Genomic DNA, 15,723 nt, shown 5'->3' with positions numbered 1-15,723 from the left:
TATGTATGCATTGCTTAAACTTGATGCAGGAAAAGGACTGCTCCAACCTGCCCAACATCTTCACATAATAAAAACAGAAAATGCTGGAAACACTTAACAAGGCTGACAAGAGATAGAGGGACCGTGGATAAAGGATTGCCTCCAAGATGATTTTGTGCTCAAGTCTCAAGATTGGGACTTGAATCCAGGACCGACTGATTCAGAAGCGAGAGTGCTACCCGCTGAGTATTTCCAGCATTTTCTGTTTTTATTTCAGAGTTCCAGCATCCGCAGTATTTTGCTTTTGTATTAATCTTCAGCACACACACGGAAACACTGCCTGCACAAGATTGCTGCTGCTGTATCATTTTTCTTTTGAAGTCGAAGCGACTGAGATCTGGTCCTTCATCTTCTCAGCCAATGTCAGTTGTTTCTCCACCCTCTAGCGAAACGGCTTGCAACCTCTGCTATTTCTACTCCCAGGTCATCATGCTAAATAGTGCTCTGTGCTTCACCAGTATTATGCCTACTGTCTCGCTAGCTAACTCCTTCCTTGTGGGTTCATCTGGGCTGGTGCTCAAGTGTGTTAGATGCTATGACTGAGTTGGTGAGGCCAGGGCAGGAGTTCAAGAACACAAGAAATAGGAGCAGAAGTGGATCATATGGCCCATCGAGCCTGCTCCGCCATTCAATACGATCAGGGCTGATCTTGGGCTTCAATTCCACTTTCCTGTACATTCCCCATATCCTTTGATTCCCTTGCAAGACCAAATATCTGTCTATCCCAGCCTTAAATGTATTCAATGATGGAGCATCCACAACCCTCTGGGATAGAGAATTCTAAAGATTCATAACTCTTTGAGTGAAGTAATTTCTCCTCATCTCAGTCCTGAATGATTGACCCCTTATCCTGAGACTGTCCCAATATTCCAGATTCCCTGACCAATGGGAACAATCTTTCAGCTTCTACCCTATCAAACTCTTTCAGAATCTTGTATGTCTCAATTAGATCACCTCTCATTCTTCTAAACTCCAGAGCATATAGGCCCAATTTACTCAGCCTGTCATCATAGGACAACCACATCATCCCAGGGACCAATTTAGTAAATCTTTGCTGCACAGCCTCCAGTGCAAGTATATCCTTTCTTAAATGTGGAGACCAAAATTGTACACAGTATTCACCAGAGCCCTGTACAATTTTAGTGAGACTTCTTCATTCCTGTACTCCAATCCCCTTGCAATAAAGACCAACGTGCCATTTACCTTCCTAATAGCCTGCTGCACCTGCATGTTAACTTTGTGCATTCCTTGTACGTGTACCCCAAGTGTCTCTGAACAATAACACTTACCGGTTTTACACCTTTTTAAAAAAAAAAATTCTGCTTTTCTATTTTTACGACCAAAGTGAACAACTTCACACTTCCCTGCTTTATACTCCATTTGCCATCTTGTTGCCCACCCCACTTAACCTGTCTATTTCTCTTTGCAGCCTCTCTACGTCCTCCCCACAGTTTTACCTTTCCACAAAGCTTTGTATCATCAGCAAACTTAGATACATTACTCTCTATATCACTGGCTTGCATGAACAGACAGAGTGTAAATAGCTGAGGCCCCAGCACTGATCCTTGCGGCACCCCACTAGTCACTGCCTGCCAACTTGAAAATGTTCCATTTATGCCCACTCTCTGCTTCCTGTCTGTTAACCCATCCTCTGTCCACACTAATATATTATCTCCAACACTAGCTCTTACCTTGCCTATTAATTGTATCGAATGCCTTTTGAAAATCCAAGTATACTACATCTACTGTTTCCCCTTTATCAACCCTACTAGTTACATCCTCAAAAAACTCTAAATAAATTTGTCAAACAGGATCTCCCTATAGTAAAACCATGCTGATGTGTTCTAATCATACTATGCTTTTCCAAGTGCAATGTTAAGACTTCTTTCATAATATTTTCCAGCATCTTCCCAACAACTTATGTTAGACTAACTGGCCTGTAGTTCTCTGTTTTCTCTGTACCTCCTTTCTTGAAAAACGATGTAACATTTGCCAACTTCCAATCTGATGGGATCATTCCTGAATCTAAGGAATTCTGGAAAATCATAGCCAGCACATCCATTATCTCTGCAGCTATCTCTTTTAGAACCCTAGGATGTAGGCCATCTGGTCCTGACGACTTGTCAGATTTTAGTCCCTCAAGTTTCTCCAACACTTTTTCTTGGCTGATATCAATATCCTAATTTCCTCACTCTTTAGCCCCCCTATTTCTAGTATGGAACTTGTGTCTTCATCGTTCCCCATGATGATTTCTCCTGTCTCTGCCTCTATGGGACCAATGTCTACTTTAGCTACTGTTCCTTTTTATGTACTTCTAAAAGCTCTTATAATCTGTTTTTATATTGCTGGCTAGTTTGCTCTCAGTCTATTTTTTTCCCATTTTATCAACTTTTTGGTGGCCCTTTGCTGGTTTCTAAAACACTCCCAATCCTCAGACTTTCCACTATTTTTTGCAACATTGTATGCCTCTTTTAGTCTAATTCGCTCCTTAACTTCCTGAGTGAGCCATGACGAGTTTTTGTTTTTGAACGGCATGTACTTTTGTTGTATCCTTTGAATTGTTTCTTTAAATGTTTCCCACTGTTCATTTACTGTCATACCTTCCAGGCTATTTACCCAATTAACCTTAGCCAGTTCTCCCCTCATATCTTCGTAATTGGCTTTAAGTTTAAGATTCTTGTTTGTGATTGAAATGTGTCACTTTCAAACTTAACATGAAATTCAATGGTATTATGATCACTATTTCCCAGTGGATCTTTTACTATGACATTGCTTATTAACCCTGCTTCACTACACAATACGAGATCTAAAATAGCTTTACTCCTAGTCGGTTCTACACGTATTGCCCCAAGAAGTTGTCACAAGAGCATTCTACAAATTCATCTTCTAGACTACTATTGCCAATTTGATTGTCCCAATCTATTTGCAGATTAAAATCCCCCACAATTGATACATTACTTTTTTTACATGTTCCAATAATTTCCCTTTCCATGTTCTGTCCTATAACATAACTACTATTAGGGGGCCTGTAAACTACTCCTACCAGTGTTTTCTGACTTTTGCTATTCCTAATTTCTACCCAAACTGATTCTACTTCATGATCTTCTGAGGCCAAATCCCTTCTTATTAATGACCTTATGCCATCCTTTACTATCTGGGCTACCCCTCCTCCTTTGCCATTCTGTCTATCTGAAATATTGTGTACCCAGGAATATACATTTCCCAACCTTGATCTCCTTGTAACCATGTTGCGGTAATGGCAATTAGAGCAGATAATTTACCTTTTATTCATGCCACTAGTTCATCTATCTTATTAGAGATGCTTTGTGCATTCAGATAAAGGAACTTTAATTTTGTACCTCTATTCCCTGCAATGACCTTATTTGCCAATGTACAATTTTTGTTAAACTCTCTGCCCCTTCCTGTCCCATTCTGTTAGGAGTTACCCACATCACTATCCTGCTCTGATGCCCTGACCCCTCTCTTTTGGATTTCTAAATTTCCCTTTACCCAAACCCACCCTCCCCCCACCGCCCCGCTCTGTTAGTTTAAAGACCTGTTCACAGCCCTAGTTATGCAATTGACCAGGACACTGGTTCCAGCCCAGTTCAAGTGAAGCCCCAAATCCCAACAGATTAGCTCCCTCTTCCCTGAGTACTGATGCCAGTGCCCCAAGAATCGAAACCCCTTCTTCCCACACCACTCTTTGAGCCACGCATTTAATTCTCTAATCTGCTTGACCTTGTGCCAACTTGTGTATGGCTCGGGTAACAATCCGGAGATGATTACCTTTTGATCTGCTTTTTAGTTTGGACCCTAACTCCTCAAATTCTCGAAGTAGAACATCATTTCTGGTTCTACCTATGTCATTGGTTCCCTCATGGACCACGACAACTGGATCCTCTCCCTTTAGAGCCAGATGTGCATAGCTGCTCTTCTAAACCCACAGATTCCTCTAGGAAGGTTGAGAAATGATGACATATAGCAGGGCGGACACTCAGTCATAGCCCATGTATACTGGAAATAGCAACAAACAAATACACTATACCATTTCTCCTGCCTTTACGAATCTTTTCTTGACAGCTCGCCTCCTACTTTCAATCGCCTACTGCCTGTCTTGTGTGAGGCATTGAGAGTATATTGAGTGATAAAGTAGTAAAAAAAAAAGTGCATTAGTGTTTCCAGGAGTGCCTTGTGAATGTTTCAGCTTTTCATTCACCCAGTAGTTTATACAGAGGGCATGGTATGTGTAGAGGCGAGTTTTGCTGCTATTTATTTATGGTATAGAAATGTGCACTTGGGTCTTTACTGACCTAGGGTAACTTTATTTGGTCGTTAAACTCTTCAGGTACTGTGGTAATGTGTGGGGTGGTGGAGGTAGCATTTATGTCTTCAGCCACCTTCCTTTACAATTGCTGAATGACTCTTTTATAGCCTCCCTTACCTGCCCCCAGCTCCCCTCCACCCACCCGACCCGAGGCTGCTCCTCCTTCAGTTATTTTTCCACTTGTGGCTCCTGGGTTGGGCAGAAGTGCCATCCTTCCACTTTTCTAGCAGCTTGGGAGAAACGTCACCTTAGCTATTTATTCAGAACTGTTCCAATTCAACTCTGCAGCCTGACTGAGGTAGGAAAGGTAATGACTTGGGAAAACAATGCTGCTTTTTTACCCAGTGACCTGGCTGGTTTTAATCCCTCAACTATCTTCACTAAAACGGACCATCTAATCAACACATTGCTGTTTGTGGGAGCTTCTTGTGTACCAAATTGCTTACTGCATTTCCTACATTGCAACATTACAACTAAAATATTTTGTCTGTAAAGGGACATTGTGAGGTTGTGAAAGATACTATATAAATGCAAATCTTTCCTTTCTTTGTTCTTGTTTTATTTTGACAATATAGCAGCATCATGCAATGTTCTTGCCATTGCTCTAACCCTAAAGGGTTAAAGGTGAATTCTGTGCCTCTGATGTATTACGCTCAAATATTCGTGAGTGCTCAGGGCTGCTCCTCGTGTGTCAGATACAAAGCTTCATCCCTGTCCGTGCCTTCATCTATCTCTGTGGGGAGTAGTGACACATGCAAAGAAAAATATGGATAAAGCTACGATCATGGATCATGGAATACTTTCCCAGCATTCTAATTTGCCAAAAGAACATAATGAATTTTTGGCAGAGTGCAGCTTTCAGATTAATATTGCACAAGGACTAAGAATTTGCAATAATTAGTCCTAATAGGAGTCAAAGAGCTGATATTATTGCTGAACAATTCAATAACTTGATTTATTATGGAGATTGCTTCACTTTTCAGTTATGGCATCTGATGTCCACAAGAGGCTGCTGGAAGACTGAAGAAGCTCAGTGATTTAATTATAATATGCAGGCCTCCTGGGTGTAATAATGATCTTTATTTGAGATTAGTTTCAGATGACCAAAAAAATCAATTGGGATTTTTTTCTCAAAATGGCTGTAGCATGTTCAATGATGTTCCTCCCTCGGTTTTTCCTCCAATCCCCCCACCCCCACTCCACCTCCCACCCTTCTCTGTGATACTTCTCATTAGCACCAGTTTCTGTGACTTGCCAGTTTATCGTGTATTTTCTTGCAGAGTGAGAGTGCATGTTGGGGGTTGCCTGTCCCTTGGGAATGCAAGTGGTGAACCACCTTGGACTGCAGCTCCCCACTTCGGTGTGAAAGTATCATTTCGGAGTTGCTTTTGAAAGAAACCATTATGGTCACTTCAATGAGCTCAAATTGCAACCAGCTCAGGCGCAGCGTTGGGAGGGGATTTTCACCCCAGTCAGCAGATCCTGACAGGGGATTCCCTCTGCAGGTGCCAACATGATCTAATTTGATGCCTGTGTTTCCTGGGCTCTCTAGATTCAAATCCATCGCTTGGCAATATTAAAAAAAAAAAGAAATATTGGAAAAAGTATTTAAATGATTTCTCCTTCACCTGTTGATGGCAGTGATCTGTGATCTGCACTGAAGAACCCCAGATCCTCACCAGAAGTGTCTTGTCTTAAACATGAGCTCCGACATGGAGTGTCGTTGAATTGTTGATCTCGGGGCAGGGGAGTGGGGGGTGGGGGGGGGTCGGTAGGGAGAGGGGAAAAATTATTACAGCTAAGATAAAAAGCAAAATACAGCAGATGCTGAAAATCTGAAATAAGAACAAAAATGCTGGAAAAACTCAGCCCAGTTAGCATCTGCAGAGAGAGAGAGGGGTTAGGGTTCGTGTTTCAAGACTTGTGACCCTTGAATTCTGACAAAGGAATATAAGGTCTGAAATGTGAACCCTACCTCCCCTTCTCCACAGCTTCTACCTCGCTAGCACTTTTTATATTTATTGCAGCTAAGCCTAGTCTTGTATTCACCTGACATGCACAACAGGCTGCTTAGCTTGTAAATACTGAGGCCTATTGTTGCACTGCTGATGCCACGCCACTGAAATTGTTAGCCGAGCAAGGACTGGGGCTTGACCCTGGGACCTTGCTGGTCCGTACCACACGGTAAATAAATTACCCTGGAGTGCACACTTTGTCCACAGTACTGTAAAAGTGTGCTCCTAATCTGTGCAGTGTTACAGCACATTAATAACCAGAAGCAAAATGTGGGGAGGGGCTGGTTCTGGAGAAGCGGGAGGTGCAGGGAAAAGGCTTGTGAATCATCGGAGCAGGAGATTGCGCCATGAAGGCAGAAGAGATAATTGGGCAAGATTAAAAGATGCAGATGGGCAGTCTTGACCAATCTGGAGAGCTGGCTTTGATTCTACACAAATTCCTTCTGTCACTTGCCGCAGTACATTTTTTAGGAAGAGTGACAGACAAGGTAGCCAATCCATTCCATTAATCATATTGACGTCACAATTGACCCCATCACCCCAAGACTGACTAGCAATGTTCCCTTTAAAATGTAGTTGTTGTGCGTGGCCAGTTTCTTAGTGCATATCCATTAAAAAAATTTTGCGCGCATGTGGTATTTATCACAGAACAAGGCCTGTGCAGTATCTTCCATGCCATTGTGCACTTGCGCAGCTTAGCGGGAACATTGCAGATGAGGATAAAATTAACAAAGGTTTGACTTCTGCTCACTATTGATTGATATCTGCTGGGAAGTGCAGGTATGCAGATATCTAATGATGGCAGATGAGTTTTGGCTGTGAAGATCCCATGTTGGAAACGTTTGCTACAGCTCATGGTCCGGTTTCATACATACAGAATAGCAACTTGTCAAGCAATGCCTGTGGAACTGTACTTAGCAGTCAGAGTCTTCAGCAAGGGAAAAACTGGGCAGAACAGTAACGTCGGATGATAATTGTGCAGAGTTGAAATATATTAGCATAAGTTTGATTCTTTTCATACCAGTGCTTTTTGAAAAGTTTTGCCCATATTGCATGGAACAGATTGATCATATTAAATCTGTTTTCAGTACTGTATCTTGCTTTTCTGGCTGGCTCATTAACTTGAGCTCAAGTGAAAGTTTCCAGTCATTTCACTGCAGAGCAATTATTATCTTCAATTGAAATTTTATGTTCATTTTATTGGATTAATTGCAGGTTTGTGCTGAGTATAAATACCAAATAAGTATGTGGTGCATTCACCCATGAACTTCAGCATCATGGCAAAGCAGTTGCTGCTAAAGTTGGTGCATTAACAGTGGAAGTGAAAGCTGGAGCTTCATGCCCAGACCTGGTCAAAAGTGCAGAGTTGTAGGTGGAGTTTACATTTCCTGTTGTAAATGCAGTATAAGAGTTTTCCCACATCAATGTTAAACCAACTCACAATTTTGAGTAATAGCAAATTAATATTCTTGTTTCAATAATTGTTTTCTGTACTTCAGTTGCAAGAAATGTCATGCTGCTCGAAGATCAAAGGACTAAAACTGACATCAAGAAGTTCTGACTGCACTTAGAAGAGCCAATGTTAAGTGGTTTTTCCAAAACCCCAAGTGAACTTCGGAGTGACATGCTTTCAGTTCATTTTATTGAATACAAACACATCTTTAACTCAGAAAATTGGTATGCTGCATCAGTTGGAGGTTGCCAGTAGAACATTAGATTTGTGCTGACTGTCGACATCTGTGTACTATTTACTGATTGCATTTCCTTATTGCATCATATTGGGGCCTAAAGTGTGAAAAAGCACTTCATTCATTGTCGACAGAGTATAGGGTAAATATTTTGTTCAATGAACTGAATCACTATCTGTGCACTCTAGCCCAGGCGCTTGTACAGAGTTATCATTCCAGAGTTATTTGGGTGTTTATCTTGGAGGTACTGAGGATTTCCTTGCTGATCACGATCTAAATTATCTACTGAAGCTACACCGATGCAACCTGATCCCAGGGATCAGATTTCTGGGCTGTTTACGGTCAACCTATAGAAGACACAGAATTTTTTTTTTTCCTCCATGTGCAGTTGTGAGCAGTTGGCATCAAAATCCTTGGCATTGGGAATATAATTCTAAATACTAACATGTTTTAAAATTTGGGGGTAAAATTCAGAATTAGTGAGTGACCACACTAATTTTTTAAAAAGCTGCAAACTAATAAACCCATTGAAACAGACTGAATGGTTAAAGTTAAATGCATTCTGAATCCCTGATTATGTGGACTTTCACAGCTAAGCTCGGTCCTGTTCTTGCCTGATGAGTACACGTGTTCACTTTCAGTAGGATTCTCACAGAGGAGTCAGAATCCTATGAATTTCTTGTTATCACCCTCCTTACTCCCACAAGCTTAAGGGCACTGAAGCAACTGCAGTGCCCTACTGGTTCCCTGATTGAGATCTACTAACTTAATTTCTCCCTGGAACCTTCTGGTCTACAGTGCTGCATCGACCAGACCGCTGAGAGAACTTTTGAATTTTCCAGTCATATTATGCTGTAAAACCATTTTGTCTCGTAAAAATAATTTCTAAACATAAATTGATCATCAAATGAATTCTAGTCAGATAAAAGTGAAACTGGTAGATATTGACTGAAGACTGACTTTGGAGTTTGATTGAACTCCATGATAGAGTTTCCTTTTACATTAAAGCCAGTTATAAAATCTTTTGTTTGCGTTCTATCCAAGACGTTGCTAAGATACAAAAGAAGCAATATCTGTTTGTGGTTGGCATAGGTAGTCTCTCAGTTAGATAGGCAGATCAAACTGCTGTACTTTGTTAGATTCTTGAGGCAGGTCAATTAAAATGGATGTGTATGAAACTAATAAAAGTGAAAAGAGCTGTGTTTAAACAAGGAGATCATAGAACATTTTACTGAAAGGATGGGACATTATAGGAATTTGTAAATGTGTTTACAAGCTTTCAAATTGTCTATGCTTTGAAAATGCCACACCTGCTAGTCAATAAACATTCTTTTCTAGATTTTACTGGTTTTCTGTTTAAAAAAACACGATTGTACATAGGAAAGAGACTAATAGATCAATCTATGAAAGAGAACACTGGCCTGTGTCAAAAGTAGTAACTTTCAGAAGTTTACCTGCAACAAGTGTTATTTGCCCAGTGCCTTGGATAATTTGCTTCCATATAACATGTGGTGCAGTACTCGATCACCATCAGGCGTTCGCTAGAGCTTCCCTTTTCTGTAGCCTGTTCACTTTAGGTTCACTAGATGGCCAGTCTGAGTTAAATCTGGTTTCCCACAAATGTATGTTAGACCTATTTGAACCTATGGTAAGAATAAACTGGCAAACTTTTTGTGAGTGTATGTTCTATCCGAAAGTAAGACATTAAGAAATCTGTCACGATGTAGAATTTAGTGAAGTGGTTAATATAGTGGAACTCTTCAGGGTGTTTGCTCTGCAGGTCGGAGAACAGCAGGAAAAAGTTAAATTTCTTCTGCATGTGTTATGCCCACACAAGTAACCACTATTGAAAGGATCTGAATTACTTGGAATAATTTGCATATTTTCACAAAGCTGTAATAGTGTGTCAGCATAGTATTAAGTCAGCTCCCATCTCCACACTGTGACCTAATTGAATGTTCAATTTTCTATGGGGAGGGTGAATACGTGATAAGGGATATGAGATCACCAGCTTTCATGATAGCAGGATTTCTGTTCATTGCCTTGCTTAAGTAGTCACTACATTATTATTGTGGGTTTGTGTCATTTCCTGACTGACTCTGAGTAATGTTGCTGTGCACTGTACTCATCTCTCATTTAGTATGACAAGTATCCACTAACAGACCTGGAACCTTAGTTTCTGTGTTCTTTCCTTTCAGTAATGAATTTTTTCTTCAGCATTAACAAGTTGAATAGATTCCCATTTCCAAGATTGTGTGATACAATTAATTGTCCCCCTATCTCCTCGGAGTAGGTTTATACTTCAATTCTTTTAAGTCTGCTCCCAAATTAGATAACTAAATAAAAATCATGAATCCTGATATTTGATACTGAGCCTTATTAAATTGCTAATGTTCAAGTGGTTAAAGTGTCAGATCTACTTTTATTTTCAAATTAATATTATTTCTTTGTTACTGAACTGTTTAACTGTGATTGTGGTTTAAGTGTTGGATAAATTAGCAGCACAATCACCTGAATTAAAAGGTCATGGGTTCAAGCCTCACTGCAGGACTTAAGCACATAATCTAGGCCGACATTTCATTTCAGTACTGAGGGAATGTTACGCTTTTGGAAGTGCTGTCTGTTGGTTAAGCTGTTAAACCAATGCCCCATCCACTTGTTCAGGTGGCACTTTTTGAAGAAAGGCAGATGAGTCCTTCCTATGTCCTAGCCAACATTTACTCCTCAACCAAAATAGGTTAACTGGTCATTTCATTGCTATTGGTTCTGTGTTTGCCTACAAACCAATTGTGTTGACATAGAGTTAGATAAAGTCTAAGGCACATGAGCAAGCTTTTGGCCCAACTGGTCTATGCCAGTGTTTATGCTTCACACAAGCTTCCTCCCATTGAGACTATATCTCGGTGATTGGCTGTAAAGCACTTTGGGACATCCTGAAGATGTGAATGTTATATAAATGTAAATTCATTCTTTCTGTCTGTTCAACCCATCGTATCATTCAATGGAACTGAAGTTTTGAGATGTAAATTTGAATTATTAATAACTGAGTGCATTTTTCCCCACTTCCTCTACCTTTGCCCCTCCACTAACCCCCAATTCTCTCCACACCTCGTCTGAAGGTGCTTATTCAGGCTGGGTTTTGGCTCCATGGAAGCTGGTGGTCCTCCATTACCTCATCCACTGTGGCATTCTCATTGTGAGTCTAGACAAGAAGATATCACAAAGAAACTTGATCCTCTGTCCCCGTTCCTCAGTCCAGGGACACTGAAGTTAAACTGATTGCCTCCAACATCGCTTCATGTGCAGACCAGAGCTTGAGCCTCATCCATCCTGGCCTCTGTGGTTTTGTAACACAGCACCCATTTCTTTAACTCCTTTGACAGCTCAGTGGGTAAATCTTTAGCAAGATACTTATTAGGAAACTTCTAACATGGGGAGTTACTTTACGCTATTTGTGTGGTGGGATGGGAAATAAAGAAGTTGGTCTGTCGTGACTTTTGATTAAAGAGGCACAATTAACTTGCATGTAGAAGTGCAACGCAACCTCAAAAGTGAAACTAAATTGAACATTAAATGAAGAAAAACTTTCACTAAGGTGCATGTCTTTCTCTCTCTCCCTCTCTCTCTTCCCCTCCCCTTTTGAATAAAATGCACTTTTAAAGAACACGGAACAAAAGCTAATAAGTGTTAAATCAGAACAGTAATTTTTTTCTTGCACATGGTCTTTTTTTTTTAAAGTACAAAATTCACCCCGAATAAAGCTTTTGAAATGTGTCCTTTTGTTTTTCATAATTACTTAAGAAAAGCTACTAAGCAGAAAGAACTCAACTCTAAAGAAAAATATTCCTTCAGTACAGTGACTGGTACTGATGTATCTTGGAAAAATAGATGTACTGTACATGCTCAGACGGCAGAGTCCAGGAAAAGGTTGGGGCCCTCATGTGAAAACTTTAATGGAGAGATTCTAGTTGTGCAGTTCAAATTGCATTCAGCGATAGGAAGTTTTGTAAGATATATGAACATCTATTACAATACAAAAGGGTGTGTAGGTTTTGTGCAATTTGGCATTAATGGCGCCATAATGCATACCTTTTGTTTCATCCTTTTTCTTATTTGGTGAGTGGTGAATTAACTCCATGTTGCACTGTTAGAATTGTCTCTCCTCATCCTGAGGATCCAGGTAAAGGTACTGTGTAGTCTTGGAATACTGCTTATTAAAATTTTGCAGCAATTAACACTTCATTCTGCTTTTTTAGGAGAGAAACCCTACAGATGCACCTGGGAAGGCTGTACATGGAAGTTTGCACGCTCTGACGAGCTGACGAGGCATTTCCGCAAGCACACTGGTGTTAAGCCTTTCAAATGCACGGACTGTGATCGGAGCTTTTCCCGCTCGGACCACCTTGCACTGCACCGCAGAAGACACTTGATGATGTGAAGGTACTTTAAGGCCAACTTCACATCAGAGCTCTAGCTCTGCCTCCATCCCGTTATTCAGCATTGCTGAATTCTGACAGCGCCTGCTGTAAGATGGCACCTGTGGATGCCAATTCAGAGAGAGAGAGAGAAAAAGAGAGCCCACCCGCCCTCAAAAGACTGTGAAACTGTCAAACCAGCTTTCCTTTTGATGCTAAGTACTGACTGCATTTATGTAATTTAAGCTAGGCCTGTCATTTTTGTCATAAATTTTTCTTCTCAATTATGTTAACGCAGGGCAGAAAAAAAGCAGGCAGTCTCTTACTTGCAGCCAAAATCATGTTAAAAGGCATTTAAATCCTCATTGGCTTGTGAATGATGTAAGGTTAAGTAAAAGCAATAATGAGGTTGGTGTTAATTATTGGTGATGAGTCTTTCAAAGGACAGAATATTTACTCTCTAGGTTGTGTCATTGTATTTTCCATTTAATGTGAACAATTCATACAGTGGGAACTCCTGGCATTTTGACCGATTTTTAATAGTTATCCTGTTTTAATGTATGCTTTATCCACTCAGTGTTTATAGCTAAGATGCATAAACTTTGCTGACACACGTTTCTGCTCTGCACTCCCCGTGGAACTGTTGAGCAGATATACTTGCAAAAGAAAAGGGCCTTCCTTCCTCTGATAGCAATCCATCCTGAAGAATGAAGGGTTACACAGCTATGTTATAAAGCAGGTTTATTTTTCATCCTGCTTCCACTCCCACCCGAAATATTAGGTAAAAATGGATATTAATTTTGATCCAATGTAAACAGTCCCTCTTTTATTTAGGCTTGTGGGAGGTTATTGGCAAAGTAGTATTCTCTTTCCACTAACTATATCAGCCCAGTGATGGTCTCTGTGGTCTCAGGACCTATTGATACTGTTTTTCAACGTGGCAATCCCAGTTACAGCTCCTCCCGCAACAGAGACAAAGTCTGGATCTGGTACCCACGCAGTCCTTTGCTGTCACCAATCCCGACTGAGATGCCTTGGCAGCAAAGTCAGTGATGTGCCAGTAGTCTTAGTTGCTTACTGTGAATGTCTCTGCTTGTTACAACGTGAAACTGTTCTGGAGTTGAATGGCATAAATAAAGAGCATACATACATTGAACTCGGTCATTGAAAGCTAACTATGAATGTCTCTATATTAATAGACACAAATTCTTAAACTTTTACTAATTGCCACATTCATTTTCATTCAGTTTGATGAACTGTGAAGCAAGATGTAAAATAAAGTTTTAGAGCTCTCCTGGGGCACCTTGTGCTTCTGCTTTAATGCATATAACAAGAGGCAGGTTAGGGCGCAGACTTGCAGCATTGAACGACTTGCTGCCAGGATGGATTAAAGCGGCAGCTTTCCAAGATTGCAAATGTATGTCCCCACCTGCCTTTCTCATGCTGTTTTTACTGCCCTGTGAGGTATTGGTTTGATTGTGTAATCTATTTATCTTGCGTGGTAGTTTGTAGATTTAAAAAACTCAGCCAGACCAGCGAATCACATTTTATTCGGAGTATATGGGAGTATTTCTCGAATGGTCTTCAAGCTTTTGTTGGTGTAAGAGTGATCTTTAGATTTCATTAATAAATAACTAATGCTGATCAAAAACCACCATGCACACATTTAATTTCACTTGCCGCTGTTTAACCCGAGTGTACAGGAGTGGAGCAGAGACTTAAATGCGCTATTGCAGTTCTTTGGGGGACTTGTAATGACATTACGTGGATAACGGGTGAGCAACTGTACTCCACAAATACAGTAATGGCTTTGTGCCATTTCAAAGGGAAATCTCATTCTCACTGCTGCTTTTAAAATTCATTTTTACATTTTTATTCCTATAATTTTTTAAAAATTTGAAACGGGAGTGTTGTTGACCTCAGTGGAGGGAGGTCGCTAGCTGGGAATTGTCATCAACCCCAATATGTGGGAAAACTGAACTCATCCACACAAAGTAAACCTGGCAGTATCCAAAGGAGATGAGTATTGTTGTTCAATCCGTGTTCCTTTCCATTATTTATCTCAGCCGGTTTCCCCAATTATGCTGCAATTTGCTGTTTAAACAAAATATGGTAGTTTTGAAAAAAGGAATCGGACTTTGTTTAAATGGTGCTAACAGTGAGATTACCTCTTAATGTAAAGAGAAAACTAAAGATGGAAATTGTACCTCCATTCCCATTCACAGGGGCTGGATGTCCTCTAATAAAAAGAACAGTCTTGTAAAGGTGTAATTCCTGTAATAAATGTTGCATCTTTCCAACTCTTTGGATTCAATCTTTCGTAGGTGTAGATAAAATTTACAACAGATGTGATGCTATGTTCTGGATTACTGTGGAGCACTTTTGCACCATACAATAGTCTGTGTACTGAGAAGCTGTAGTTTTGTGTTGTCTCCCTATACTGCAAAGCTTCTATTGCACTGCAGCCTCTGTGACAAACAATTGCTTGTGGTTTCCTCACCATTACAGAAATCTTGTGCAACCGCATACTTCACCCACATATCGGGCAATGTGTTAGCTCATTGGAGAGTCAGGTTGAGGAGTACGTTGGTCCTTGCCTGCTAACCACTTTAGGAAGGAAATGTAGGAAAGGGGGATACAATTGGTTTGGATGGATTGTGGAAAAGCTGGAGCTGCTTATAAACTGGGATAAACGAAGCTGCCAAAACTAGATATCTGAAATCTTTTTGAAATGAATTCCAACCCTTCCAAACTTTAAGATGAAGTCCATGGTGAAGGCATGATAGCCTCATCAACAGTCTTGCTTTCTAAAGTCTTTTTATTCTCTGTTGATTCCAAAAAATTTTTTGTTAATGTAAATAGAACTATTTAAGTAGAGCTCAGCTGGTGTATATCTTAACTGGTGCAGATGCATTTGCTAGGTATTTAAATATTTCTCGGCCACATTATCATTTTAGCAACTATGCATGTCTCCAGGTGCTTGTCAAACATGAAAAGAAATTCAAACTTCTCGAGTCACAGCAACAGGAAACTAATAAAATTTGTAGCTTAAACCCAGTAAGCTAGCAAAAGTGTTAATGGTCATTAATGAAATGAAGTTGACTGCTTGCTTAATATTGCATTTCTATCTATTGCATTTAAAAAGTAGAGAAGCACCTCCATACTCTTCCAAGGCCAGCATCCTGAATACAGGAGGTTAAAGCCACATGGTGACTATATGTTCAAAAGGACCTTCACCC

The 15,723-nt window shown here is 40.3% G+C and overlaps 1 protein-coding gene across 7 annotated transcripts in view; it reads left to right on the top strand.

Annotated features, from left to right (window-relative positions):
• The window catches only part of LOC137377676 (Krueppel-like factor 12), a 206,511-nt gene extending 191,525 nt beyond the window's left edge, over nt 1-14,986 (top strand). For 3 of the 7 annotated variants that reach the window (XM_068047590.1, XM_068047589.1, XM_068047591.1), the window contains exon 7: nt 12,326-14,986. In XM_068047590.1, coding sequence (XP_067903691.1) covers nt 12,326-12,507 — 182 coding nt within the window. In that variant the 3' untranslated portion in view covers nt 12,508-14,986. Of the gene's footprint in view, nt 1-7,880; nt 8,059-12,325 lie in introns of all 7 variants that reach the window. The other 4 variants (XM_068047592.1, XM_068047593.1, XR_010976459.1 and 1 more) reach the window with 3 other exon arrangements.
• The last annotated feature ends 737 nt before the right edge of the window (nt 14,987-15,723 follow it).

The sequence above is a fragment of the Heterodontus francisci genome, chromosome 15 (genome assembly GCF_036365525.1).
Source record: "Heterodontus francisci isolate sHetFra1 chromosome 15, sHetFra1.hap1, whole genome shotgun sequence".
Lineage (NCBI taxonomy): Eukaryota > Metazoa > Chordata > Chondrichthyes > Heterodontiformes > Heterodontidae > Heterodontus > Heterodontus francisci.
Note: the sequence above shows the minus strand (reverse complement) of the source record. Positions and strands in the feature narration are given on the sequence as shown.